Genomic DNA, 13,959 nt, shown 5'->3' on the forward strand with positions numbered 1-13,959 from the left:
GCGACGCTGAACATCTTTTCATGTGCCTGTTGGCCATCCGGATGTCTTCTTTAGAGAAGTGTCTATTCATGTTTTCTGCCCATTTCTTCACTGGGTTATTTGTTTTTCGGGTGTGGAGTTTGGTGAGCTCTTTATAGATTTTGGATACTAGCCCTTTGTCCGATATGTCATTTGTGAATATCTTTTCCCATTCCGTTGGTTGCCTTTTAGTTTTGTTGGTTGTTTCCTTTGCTGTGCAGAAGCTTTTTATCTTCATAAGGTCCCAGTAATTCACTTTTGCTTTTAATTCCCTTGCCTTTGGGGATGTGTCGAGTAAGAGATTGCTACGGCTGAGGTCAGAGAGGTCTTTTCCTGCTTTCTCCTCTAAGGTTTTGATGGTTTCTTGTCTCACATTTAGGTCCTTTATCCATTTTGAGTTTATTTTTGTGAATGGTGTGAGAAAGTGGTCTAGTTTCAACCTTCTGCATGTTGCTGTCCAATTCTCCCAGCACCATTTGTTAAAGAGGCTGTCTTTTTTCCATTGGATGTTCTTTCCTGCTTTGTCAAAGATGAGTTGGCCATACGTTTGTGGGTCTAGTTCTGGGGTTTCTATTCTATTCCATTGGTCTATGTGTCTGTTCTGGTGCCAATACCATGCTGTCTTGATGATGACAGCTTTGTAGTAGAGGCTAAAGTCTGGGATTGTGATGCCTCCTGCTTTGGTCTTCTTCTTCAAAATTCCTTTGGCTATTCGGGGCCTTTTGTGGTTCCATATGAATTTTAGGATTGCTTGTTCTAGTTTCGAGAAGAATGCTGGTGCAATTTTGATTGGGATTGCATTGAATGTGTAGATAGCTTTGGGTAGTATTGACATTTTGACAATATTTATTTTTCCAATCCATGAGCAGGGAATGTCTTTCCATTTCTTTAAATCTTCTTCAATTTCCTTCATAAGCTTTCTATAATTTTCAGCATACAGATCCTTTACATCTTTGGTTAGATTTATTCCTAGGTATTTTATGCTTCTTGGTGCAATTGTGAATGGGATCAGTTTCTTTATTTGTCTTTCTGTTGCTTCATTGTTAGTGTATAAGAATGCAACTGATTTCTGTACATTGATTTTGTAGCCTGCAACTTTGCTGAATTCCTGTATCAGTTCTAGCAGACTTTTGGTGGAGTCTATCGGATTTTCCATGTATAATATCATGTCATCTGCAAAAAGCGAAAGCTTGACTTCATCTTTGCCAATTTTGATGCCTTTGATTTCCTTTTGTTGTCTGATTGCTGATGCTAGAACTTCCAGCACTATGTTAAACAGCAGCGGTGAGAGTGGGCATCCTTGTCGTGTTCCTGATCTCAGGGAAAAAGCTCTCAGTTTTTCCCCGTTGAGGATGATGTTAGCTGTGGGCTTTTCATAAATGGCTTTTATGATCTTTAAGTATGTTCCTTCTATCCCGACTTTCTCAAGGGTTTTTATTAAGAAAGGGTGCTGGATTTTGTCGAAGGCCTTTTCTGCATCGATTGACAGGATCATATGGTTCTTCTCTTTTTTTTTGTTAATGTGATGTATCACGTTGATTGATTTGCGAATGTTGAACCAGCCCTGCATCCCAGGAATGAATCCCACTTGATCATGGTGAATAATTCTTTTTATATGCCGTTGAATTCGATTTGCTAGTATCTTATTGAGAATTTTTGCATCCATATTCATCATGGATATTGGCCTGTAGTTCTCTTTTTTTACTGGGTCTCTGTCTGGTTTAGGAATCAAAGTAATACTGGCTTCATAGAATGAGTCTGGAAGTTTTCCTTCCCTTTCTATTTCTTGGAATAGCTTGAGAAGGATAGGTATTATCTCTGCTTTAAACGTCTGGTAGAACTCCCCTGGGAAGCCATCTGGTCCTGGACTCTTATTTGTTGGGAGATTTTTGATAACCGATTCAATTTCTTCGCTGGTTATGGGTCTGTTCAAGCTTTCTATTTCCTCCTGATTGAGTTTTGGAAGCGTGTGGGTGTTCAGGAATTTGTCCATTTCTTCCAGGTTGTCCAGTTTGTTGGCATATAATTTTTCATAGTATTCCCTGATAATTGCTTGTATCTCTGAGGGATTGGTTGTAATAATTCCATTTTCATTCATGATTTTATCTATTTGGGTCATCTCCCTTTTCTTTTTGAGAAGCCTGGCTAGAGGTTTGTCAATTTTGTTTATTTTTTCAAAAAACCAACTCTTGGTTTCGTTGATCTGCTCTACAGTTTTTTTAGTTTCTATATTGTTTATTTCTGCTCTGATCTTTATTATTTCTCTTCTTCTGCTAGGTTTAGGCTGCCTTTGCTGTTCTGCCTCTAGTTCCTTTAGGTGTGCTGTTAGAGTTTGTATTTGGGATTTTTCTTGTTTCTTGAGATAGGACTGGATGGCAATGTATTTTCCTCTCAGGACTGCCTTCGCTGCGTCCCAAAGCGTTTGGATTGTTGTATTTTCATTTTCGTTTGTTTCCATATATTTTTTAATTTCTTCTCTAATTGCCTGGTTGACCCACTCATTCGTTAGTAGGGTGTTCTTTAACCTCCATGCTTTTGGAGGTTTTCCAGACTTTTTTCTGTGGTTGATTTCAAGCTTCATAGCATTGTGGTCTGAAAGTAAGCATGGTATAATTTCAATTCTTGTAAACTTATGAAGGGCTGTTTTGTGACCCAGTATATGATCTATCTTGGAGAATGTTCCATGTGCACTCGAGAAGAAAGTATATTCTGTTGCTTTGGGATGCAGAGTTCTAAATATATCTGTCAAGTCCATCTGATCCAATGTGTCATTCAGGGCCCTTGTTTCTTTATTGACCGTGTGTCTAGATGATCTATCCATTTCTGTAAGTGGGGTGTTAAAGTCCCCTGCAATTACCACATTCTTATCAATAAGGTTGCTTATGTTTATGAGTAATTGTTTTATATATTTGGGGGCTCTGGTGTTCGGCGCATAGACATTTATAATTGTTAGCTCTTCCTGATGGATAGACCCTGTAACTATTATATAATGTCCTTCTTCATCTCTTGTTACAGCCTTTAATTTAAAGTCTAGTTTGTCTGATATAAGTATGGCTACTCCAGCTTTTTTTTGGCTTCCAGTAGCATGATAAATAGTTCTCCATCCCCTCACTCTCAATCTAAAGGTGTCCTCAGGTCTAAAATGAGTCTCTTGTAGACAGCAAATAGATGGGTCTTGTTTTTTTATCCATTCTGATACCCTATGTCTTTTGGTTGGTGCATTTAATCCATTTACATTCAGTGTTATTATAGAAAAATACGGGTTTAGAGTCATTGTGATGTCTGTATGTTTTATGCTTGTAGTGATGTCTCTGGGACTTTGTCTCACAGGGTCCCCCTTAGGATCTCTTGTAGGGCTGGTTTAGTGGTGACAAATTCCTTCAGTTTTTGTTTGTTCGGGAAGACCTTTATCTCTCCTTCTATTCTAAATGACAGACTTGCTGGATAAAGGATTCTCGGCTGCATATTTTTTCTGTCTAGCACCCTGAAAATCTCGTGCCAATTCTTTCTGGCCTGCCAAGTTTCAAAAGAGAGATCAGTCACGAGTCTTATAGGTCTCTCTTTATATGTGAGGGCACGTTTACCCCTTGCTGCTTTCAGAATTTTCTCTTTATCCTTGTATTTTGCCAGTTTCACTATGATATGTCGTGCAGAAGATCGATTCAAGTTACGTCTGAAGGGAGTTCTCTGTGCCTCTTGGATTTCAATGCCTTTTTCCTTCCCCAGTTCAGGGAAGTTCTCAGCTATTATTTCTTCAAGTACCCCTTCAGCACCTTTCCCTCTCTCTTCCTCCTCTGGGATACCAATTATGCGTATATTATTTCTCTTTAGTGCATCACTTAGTTCTCTAATTTTCCCCTCATACTCCTGGATTTTTTTATCTCTCTTTTTCTCAGCTTCCTCTTTTTCCATAACTTTATCTTCTAGTTCACCTATTCTCTCCTCTGCCTCTTCAAGCCGAGCTGTGGTGGTTTCCATTTTGTTATGCATTTCGTTTAAAGCATTTTTCAGCTCCTCGTGACTGTTCCTTAGTCCCTTGATCTCTGTAGCAAGAGATTCTCTGCTGTCCTGTATACTGTTTTCAAGCCCAGCGATTAATTTTATGACTATTATTCTAAATTCACTTTCTGTTATATTATTTAAATCCTTTTTGATCAGCTCATTAGCTGTTGTTATTTCCTGGAGATTCTTCTGAGGGGAATTCTTCCGCTTGGTCATTTTGGATAGTCCCTGGCGTGGTGAGGACCTGCAGGGCACTTCCCCTGTGCTGTGGTGTATAACTGGAGTTGGTGGGCGGGGCCGCAGTCAGACCTGATGTCTGCCCCCAGCCCACCGCTGGGGCCACAGTCAGGCTGGTGTGTGCCTTCTCTTCCCCTCTCCTAGGGGCGGGATTCACTGTGGGGTGGTGTGGCTCGTCTGGGCTACTTGCACCCTGCCAGGCTTGTGATGCTGGGGATCTGGCGTATTAGCTGGGGTGGGTAGGCAAGGTGCACGGGGGCAGGAGGGGCAGGCTTAGATCGCTTCTCCTTAGGTGATCCACTTCAGGAGGGGCCCTGTGGCATCGGGAGGGAGTCAGATCCGCTGCGGGAGGTTTGGCTCCGCAGAAGCGCAGAGTTGGGTGTTTGCGCGGAGCGAGCAAGTTCCCTGGCAGGAACCGGTTCTCTTTGGGATTTCGGCTGGGGGATGGGCGGGGGAGATGGCGCTGGCGAGCGCCTTTGTTCCCCACCAAACTGAGCTCTGTTGTCAGGGGGCTCAGCAGCTCTCCCTCCCTTTGTCCTCCAGCCTTCCCGCTTTCCGAGCAGAGCTGTTAACTTATGACCTCCCAGACGCTAAGTCGTGCTTGCTGTCGGAACATAGTCCGCCCGGCCCCTCCGCTTTTGCCAGCCAGACTCGGGGGCTCTGCTTGGCCGGCGAGCCGCTCCTCCGCCCCGGCTCCCTCCCGCCAGTCCGTGGAGCGCGCACCGCCTCGCCGCCCTTCCTACCCTCTTCCGTGGGCCTCTCGTCTGCGCTTGGCTCCGGCGACTCCGTTCTGCTAATCCTCTGTTGTTTTCTGGGTTATTTAGGCAGGTGTAGATGGAATCTAAGTGATCAGCAGGACGTGCGGTGAGCCCAGCGTCCTCCTAAGCCGCCATCTTGCCGAAAGTCCTCGGTATTATCAGACTTTAAAACTCATGCCCATCTTTGGCATCTGTGATCTTAGTTTTCATTTTCCTGATTACTAATGAGCTTGAATATCTTTTTTGTTTTAAGTTTATTTATTTATTTTGAGAGAGACAGAGACAGCACTAGTCGGGGAGGGACAGAGAGAGGGAGAGAGAGGATCCCAAGCAGGCTCTGTGTTGCTAGCGTAGAGCCCAATGTGGGGCTCGAACTCATGAAACTGAGATCATGACCTGAGCTGAAACCAAGAGTTGGACGCTTCACTGACTGAGTCACCCAGGCGCCCTGAATATATTTTCATAAATTGTTTGGTTATGGTATTTTATTTTTTCAAGATTTTTAACAAGTAATCTCTATACCCAATGTGGGGCTTGAACTTACAACCCCAAGGTGAAGAATCTCATGCTCCACGAAGGAGCCAGTCAGGCACCCCTCATTTGATTATTTTAAAGAACAATTTTATTAAGGCACAATTTAAATGCTATAAAAATTCAACCATTTTAAATTGTATAATTCAACTAATTTGCTAACTTCATAATAAATCATCACCACAATATCATTAGAGCATTTCTGTCATTGTAAAAATTTCCCTCATGCATATGTATAGGTTAATTCCTGCTTCCATTCTCAGTCCTGGGCACCCACTGATCAATTTTCTATCTCTATATATTTGCCTTTTCTAAACATTTCATACAAGTGGAATCATATGTAGTCTTTTGTGTTTGGTTTCTTTCACATAGCATGATGTTTTTTTAAAAATTTTTTTTCTTTAATTTTTTTTTAATGTTCATTTATTTTTGAAAGAGACAGAGACAGAGTGTGAGCAGGGGAGGGGCAGAGAGAGGGAGATACAGAATCCAAAGCAGGTTCCAGGCTCTGAGCTGTCAGCACAGAGCCTGACGCGGGGCTTGAACTCATGAACCACGAGATCATGACCTGAGCTGAAGTTGGATGCTCAACCGACTGAGCCACCCTGGTGCCCCCTTTTTTTTAACTTTTTTAATTTTGAGAGAGAGAGAGAGAGAGAGAGAGAGAGAGAGAGAGAATGAGAAAGAGAAAGTACAAGCTGGGGAGGAGCAGAGAGAGGGAGACAGAGGATCCCAAGCCGGATCTGCACTGACAGCCAAGAGCCCTGTGTGGGGCTCAATGAACCGTGAGATCATTACCTGAGCTGAAGTTGGGTGCTTAATTGACTGAGTCACCCAGGCTCTGCTAGCATGATATTTTTGAGGTTCATCCACGTTAATAGGATATATTAGTAGTTTGTTCCTTTAAATTGTTGAGTTGTATTCCATTGTATGGCTATAGCACATTTTGTTTATCCATTCATCAGTTGATGGACACTGAGATTGTTTCCATATTCATCTCTCAGGAATAATGCTGCTATGAATGTTCATGGATATGTCTTTGTGTGGACATAGGTTTTTGTTTCTTTTGGGTAGATTCCTAGAAGTGGAGTGGCTAGATCATATGAAAGGTGTATGTTTAACTTTTTAATGAAAACTGCCAGACTGCTTTCCAAAGTGGCTGTACCATTTCACATTCTCACTAGCAATGCATGATGGTTTGTTTCTCCACATCCTCACTAACACCTAGTATTGTTTATCTTCTTGATTATAGCTATTCTCGTGAGTGTGTAGTGGTATTTCATTGTAGTTATTTTTCTATCCACTTGGGGGCCACAGGGAGCCCTATCCCCACTGAAGCAGCCAGGCCTGCTTCAGAGTTGCCAATTTCATTGTAGTTTTTTTTTTTTTTTAAAGTTTATTTGTTTTTGAAGGAGAGAGAGACAGAGCGTGAGAGGGAGAGGAGCAGAGAGAGAGGGGGACACAGAATCCAAAGGAGGTTCCAGGCTCTGGGCTGTCAGCACAGAGCCCGATGCGGAGCTTGAACCCACAAGCTGTGAGATCATGACCTGAGCTGAAGTCGCATGCCCAACCTACTGAACCACCCAGGCGCCCCTCATTGTAGTTTTAATTGCATTTCCCTAATGACTAGTGATATTGAACACCTATTCGTATGTTCATTTGTAAATTTCTTAAGTGAAATGTCTATTCACATCTTTTGCCTAGTTTTTAATTGGTTGGTTGTTTTCTTGTTATTGAGTTGTAAGCATTCTTTATATATTCTGGATACAAGTCCTTTATCAGATGCATAATTTGCAGTTATTGTCTTCCAGTCTGTGGTTTCTCTGTTCATTGGTCTGTTCATGGTAGCTTTTGGAGGTTTTAGTTTTGCTATAGTCCTGTTTCTCAATTTTTTTCTTTTATAGATCGTGCTTTTTTTGTCATTTCTACAAATTCTTTGTCCAGCCAAGGACATAGAGATTTTTACTGTGGTTTCTTCTAAAGTTTTGTAGTTTTAGGTTTTACATTTAGTTTATGATCTAGTTTGAGTTAATTTTTGTGTGATTTTGAGTTACTTGGTGGAATTAATTGTGTAATATTTCTTTTTAATATTTTATAATAGTTTGTATAAATTAGAATTTTTGTTTCTTGAAAATTTGATAAAACTTGCCTGAAAAATTGTCTGATCTTGGTATTTTCCTTGTGGGAAGATTTAAAAATGAAATAAATTCCTTTAATGATGTATAGGACTATTCTCCCTGAGTAGTTTTGGTGAATATTTTTAGGAATATGCCCATTTTCTTAAATTTTTTAAATTTATTGTTATAAAGTTAATCACTATATTCTCCCTGTCTTTAAATCTGGTTTTATTTGTAATTTTATTCCCCTTTTCATTCCTAATATTACTTTGTCTTCTTTCTCCCTTTCTTTTTGAAAAGTCTGGTCAAAGTTTTGAATATTTTTATAGTCTTTTCAAAGGACTGTGCTTTTTGTTCTTTGTTGGTCCTCTTGTCCTCTCTTTTTTTTTTGTCTTCTACTTCAATGATTTCTGTTATTTTATTATCTCTTTTCTAATTGCATTTTTTCTGGGATTATTTCAACCTCCCCAACTTCTTGCTCATTTAACCCATTAATTTTCAGTTTTTCTTTATTTTACTCTGAGCTTGTAGTCTATGAATATCCAGTGCTTCATTTTTTTAATATAAAGTATTTTCATTTTTATTTAGTTCTATTTATTTATTTATTTATTTATTTATTTATTTATTTATTTATTTTTGAGAGAAAGAGAGCAGCGGTGGGGGGTGGGGGTGGTGGTCAGAGAGAGAGGGAGACAGAATCCCAAGCAGGCTCCGCATTGTCAGCACAGAGCCTGATGCAAGGCTCAAAGTCAAGAACTATGAGATTGTGACATGAGCCAAAATCAAGAGTCAGATGCTGAGCCTACTGAACTACCTGGGTGTCCCTAATTCTAATGGTTTTTTAAAATTTCCATTATGATTGCTTCTTTCATGAATTATTTGGAATTTTTAAATACCTAAATTATTAAAAAAATTATCTTTTAAAAAAATGTTTTTGTTTTTAAATGTTTATTTATTTTGAGAGAGAGAGAGGATCTGAAGCGGGCTCCAGGCTCTGAGATGTCACACAGAGCCTGATGTGGGGCTTGAACCTACAAACTGTGAGATCATGACCTGAACAAAGTCACATGCTTAACCAAATGAGCCACCCAGGTGCCCCTATTCTCTGAAGTTTTCTGAAACTTGCTTTAAGGTTTAATGTAGAATCAGTTTTTATATATGTTCTAGGTGTGATTGAGAAGAATTATTATTCTCTAAAATTCAATGCTCTGCATATGAGCATTAAATTAAGCTTGTTATTTTTGGGTTGTTCAAATCTTTATCTTTACTGATTTTTTTTTTCTCAGCCTGACCTAATAGTAATTTACAGAAGGTTGTTAAAATAGTCTATTATATTGTTGCATTGACAAATTTACCTGTAGTTCTATTTTTTTTTACTTCTTGTATTTTGAATCTATTTTATTATGTTTAACATAACACATTTAGAATTGTCATGTTTCTAGAGAACTGAGTCATGTACTATGGTTCTTCTATGTGGCACTTGTCACTGTTACAGTTGTAGTATGTGTATGATTAGTTAGTACATGTCTTCCTCATTGGAGAATACATTCCAAGTGGGCAGGGATTATGTCTTTTTATTTTTATTGTTACATTCACAATATTAGTATATGTAGAAGGTTCTTAATAAATATTAGTTGAGAGAATGAATTTATTTTCAGTTATGTATTTGTTTAACTCTCATACAGTGCTTTTGTACTATAATGCTTTAGTTCCTGGTATCTCTTTTTTTTTTTGACACCCTTTTTGTTTTTGTTTTTGTTTTTTTTGAGAGAGTGAGCGTGAGTGGGGGAGGCCAGAGGGAGAGAGAGAGAATCTCAAGCAAGCCCCGTGCTGCTTGATCTTATGACTGAGATCATGACCTGAGCCAAAATCAAGAGTCAGACACTTAATTGACTGAGCTGCCTAGGAACCCTTCCTATTTCTTTTATACTCTCTCCTTGAATCTTGGAATAAGCCAAACTTTAGGAATTTTTAATGTTATTGCTATTCTAAGGTGCAGTATTTATTTTCATTTGTATCCCATTAAAAAATTATCAAAATAGTAATTTAAAGAATATGATATTTCTACTTAATTGATCTTTTATTAATGAACATAAGTGATTCTTTCATTTTAGGAGTTTTTTTTCTTCTGTATTTTTAAAGTTATATATCTCTAATATCTGTATATCTGTATTGTATACTTAAAAATTTGTTATATATCGCTGTTTAAGAAATCATTCCAAAGTATAGTGGCTAGAAACAACAGGAAATATTTATTATCTCTCAGTTTCTGTGAGTCAGGATTTCAGGAGGATATTAGCTAGTTTTCTGGTTATGGTCTCATGAGATTATGGTCAAGGTATTGACAAGGCTGCAGTCATCAGAAAGCCTGACTGGAGTTAGAGGAGATGCTTCCAAGATGGCTCACTTGTGTGGCTAGTAAGTTGGTCCTGTCTGTTGGCAGGAAGGCTCAGTTACTGGCCACCTGGACCTCTCCACAGGACTGCTTGACTCTCTTCGTGACATGGCAGCTGACTTTCCCTAGGGTAAGTGATCTTAGAGAACAAAGTAGAAATGGCAATGTCTTTATGACCTAGCTTTGGAAGTTACATAGCATTACTTCTCCTGTATTCTCTTACACAGATATGGCTGTTGTAGTGTGGAAGGGGACTAGAAGGGCGTGAATACCAGAGTGAGATCTCTGAATCTTTCTTAGGGCCTGGCTATCACTATTTATGTGTGTTTATATATGTATGTATTTGTGTGTGTGTGTGTGTGTGTGTGTGTGTGTGTGTGTGCACGTGTGTGTGTGTGTGTGTGTGTGTATGTGTAAGTTTTAAAAAACTTAAAATTATTACCACTCCGTTCTCATAGACTGTGATAGGCAGAATTTCTAAAATGGCCTTCCAAAGATGCTCTGTCGTAATCCCTGGAACCTGTGAATATGATGAGCTATTTTTCCCATTATTATGGTATGTTATATGACACAGTTGACTTTAAGAGAGGGAGATTATCATGATCTACTTCCATGGGCCCTTGAAAACTGAGCTTTCTCTGACTAAAGAAGAAGGAGAAACCAGAAATATTCAAAACATGAAAGTAGAAGGGGCCATGTGAGAAGGGATGTTGGTGGCCTCTAGAAGCGGTGAGTAGCCCTCAGATGACAGCCAGCAAGGAAGCAGGCTGCAGTGTAGTGGATTTCGCTCAGCTGACACCTTGATTTTGGCTCTGTGAGACTGAGCAGAGAGCCCAGTCAGGCCCATCTGGACTGACTGCTAACCTACAGAAGTGTGAGATAAGAAACCACTGTTGTTTTTAGGCTGTGAAGTTTGTGGTAATTTGTTACATAGCAATAGAGCACTAATGTGGTATCTATGGAGGTGTCTAATTGCATTGCACAATCTTTGTTTTTGGTGAAAAGGTCAAACCTAGAGTTGTGGACATTAGGTAGAAGGTAGATCTGGTGGAGGTGAGACAGAGGTAAGGTAACTGGTAGAATAAACTTAGATGAGGCCTGGAGATGATTGAGAGAGTACGAATAAGTCTGGAAATGTTCTGCTGGCATTTTTATAGCTGCTCTTTCCTGACTCTAACTTCAGAATTCCCTGATTTCTTTATCCCCAATTTTGATTTCTGTGAACGTCACTGAATCTGCGTATATGCAGTTATAGCACCAAGATCAAAAGTGGTACTAGAGAAGCACTACTTATGCCAAAAGCAGAAGCCACAGAAGAGGAATCAAAGAGAAACCAACACTGCTGAATCATGGATGGAACTGAACTACAGGGCTTTGCCCCATTCCCTGAGAACATCAAACTCCTTACTTGTGGAGTTTATAAGCAGACAATTCTACATCTGTTATTACTGACTGTTGGTAGTAAAGATATGTTTGAAATTTAAGATTAAAAGTTTACATTATGTGGAGGTCAAACCACATGGAGCTTTCTCATAGGGGATAATGTAGATTAAATCAGTGTTTCTCAATCTTGTTTTCATTTTCTCCCCTAAGGAGCTTTTTAGACACTGCCTTTTTCTAATGAAGTCTTCCTTCCCCATGAGATTTTAATGCCACAGATATACTGTCTACCTGTTTATACATACTGTGTATGTCTGTGTTTTATACATTAAGAGCATAAAATCTCCCCCCTGTCCCATCAAAGCTAGGTTTCACCCTTGGGGTCAAGATGACCCCTGCTGAGAATGCATAATAAAGATGCTAATGTGATTCAGTAAAATTAAGGTTGTATTTAAAGGGATCACCAAAAAAAGTGTTTTCATATTGTAATCCTGAGAACTGGTCCAAACTCATGTCAACAAAAAGAGCTGTAACATCTGTGTGTCTTCGTTCAAGAGTACCCTTGGAAGAGTAAACCTGTGAAGCACTGCCAAATCTTTACAACATTTAAGAGGGATGATTATCCCCAGATCCTTGCTCTAAATACTAAGAAAGGATGTAACACATTTTTACATTATTGGTATTTCCTGACTCATTTCTATGCTTTGTTCATGATTTAAGGAGACCAAGTGTCCTCCTTGAGTGGGGCAGTTTTGTTTGAAAGTGACTATTCTATCCCAGAAAGGTAGGAGCAGGATGCCAGAGTCCTATTTTGACATCCCGAGTTTTCCTCAGAACAGTTAAATATACAGTTATTTTTCTTTCTTATTGGCAAGGTTAGCTGTGGCCTACAAGATCACAGGAGCTAATAAGGCAGGGTTGTAAACTTAAATGCCTACAAGGGCTGGGCATGTAATAGAGATGCATAAACAGTGAAGTACAAGACATAAATACTTGATTAGTCAATTTTGGCTTGCAACAGTAGCAGACATTTATTTTTCTTGCTCATGGGTCTGTAGGTTGGCCAACATGGGTCTCATCTCCTTCAAAATATTGTCAGGTTAACGTCTGCTCCATGTGTAACAACAGCAGCAGGATTACCAGGGAGAAATTTCTAATTGGTGTTCCTTGAATATAATCCACAGACATGATTTGTTTATCCTGCCCAGTGTTTTAAAAGGCAAGATAACCAGGCCCGTGTCCTAATACAGGAGTTCAGCAGATGTGGTTGATTGGATCATTGTTCCTAATTCTTTACTCATTTCCTGATTTAGAAATAAACTTTGGTCTCCATAAAGGTTTCATGGAGTCTTTTATATGGCACAGGTTATATGGTTGTTAAATGAATGATTATGTCCCTTGATACTATTTGATGTTTTTTTTTTTAACTGTAAAACTTAGGGTACTTGTCATTTTCATGTCCTCCTGTGTTTTTCTGCTCTGGCCCCCTCCTTTCTCTTTTTCCCTCCCTTCCCACGTACTTGAAAAACAGCAGTTGTTAATATAAAATAAGAGGGAGTGGTGGAGAGAATCCAAGGGATAAAATCTTCCATATGTTGATGTAAAGTAATTTAAGATCAAGTTTTTTTTCACAAGGTAAAGTGTTACCTGACCTTTCTGAGATTGTTTGCTTTTGTTTGTTTGTTTGTTTGTTTGTTTTAGGATTTGGAGAATTATTTATTTTTTTAAATGAATTCGGTAGGTCTGAAGACCTAATTATATTTCTACATAATTATAGAGCAAATGGAGACAAATGATGGGTGAAGGGTGTCATTAAAAAAAATGATATGAATTTTCCATAAGCTCTTTCTCAGATCAGAACCAGGCAGTCCTTAAATTTTCTCTAGTGAAGTATTGGCTTGGCAGATCCCCCATCCTGTTGCCCCCATCTTCAGTGTCAGGAGAGTTAACTTGGTTTTAGGTCCTAACAGGTCCAGGTTTCACATTCATCTCAACCGTTCAGTCTAACTTAAGAGTAAGATACGTAGGCTTCATTTCTACTTTAGTACAATTAGACTTTTTTTCTTGTGACTAATTCTCTTTCTCCTTTAAACTGATTATTAATATTTGCTTCCTTGTTCATATTTGGGTGATCTTTACCACTTCATCTTCTTTCAGTTCTTTTACATTTCTCAGGCAGAGTTGCAACTCAGACTTGATATGAAGCTGATTGTACTTTACTGGTGTCTTCTGTGTGTAAATGTGGTATTCACTTTGAGTTTCCAAGAAGCAAATAACTGAGACTATTCTGGTTTGGCATGTTCTCTCTTTCTAACCACCATTGGAGCTGAACCTGGGAACTGAATACAACTTGAAATTTTGTGGTTTGGCTGGTAGAATTCAGAACTAAACTATCTGAAGCTAAAAATTATTAATGTTGAAATGTTTTAACCCACTAAGTAAACCTGAAAAAATAATGAAATTTAACTCCAGTCAACCCATCAGAATTGCATACAACATAAATTTTTTTGAGTCTAGGAAA

At 39.1% G+C, this 13,959-nt stretch overlaps 1 protein-coding gene across 5 annotated transcripts in view; it reads left to right on the forward strand.

Annotated features, from left to right (window-relative positions):
* Window positions 1-13,959, forward strand: part of RAD51B (RAD51 paralog B) — a 617,832-nt gene that overhangs the window by 17,079 nt on the left and 586,794 nt on the right. The window contains exon 3 of one of the 5 annotated variants that reach the window (XM_047862726.1): window positions 10,107-10,188. The exons of the other annotated variants lie outside the window; for them this stretch is intronic. Coding sequence (XP_047718682.1) covers window positions 10,107-10,188 — 82 coding nt within the window. The remainder of the gene's footprint in view (window positions 1-10,106; window positions 10,189-13,959) is intronic. 5 annotated transcript variants of the gene reach the window in all.

This window comes from Prionailurus viverrinus, chromosome B3, assembly GCF_022837055.1.
Source record: "Prionailurus viverrinus isolate Anna chromosome B3, UM_Priviv_1.0, whole genome shotgun sequence".
Lineage (NCBI taxonomy): Eukaryota > Metazoa > Chordata > Mammalia > Carnivora > Felidae > Prionailurus > Prionailurus viverrinus.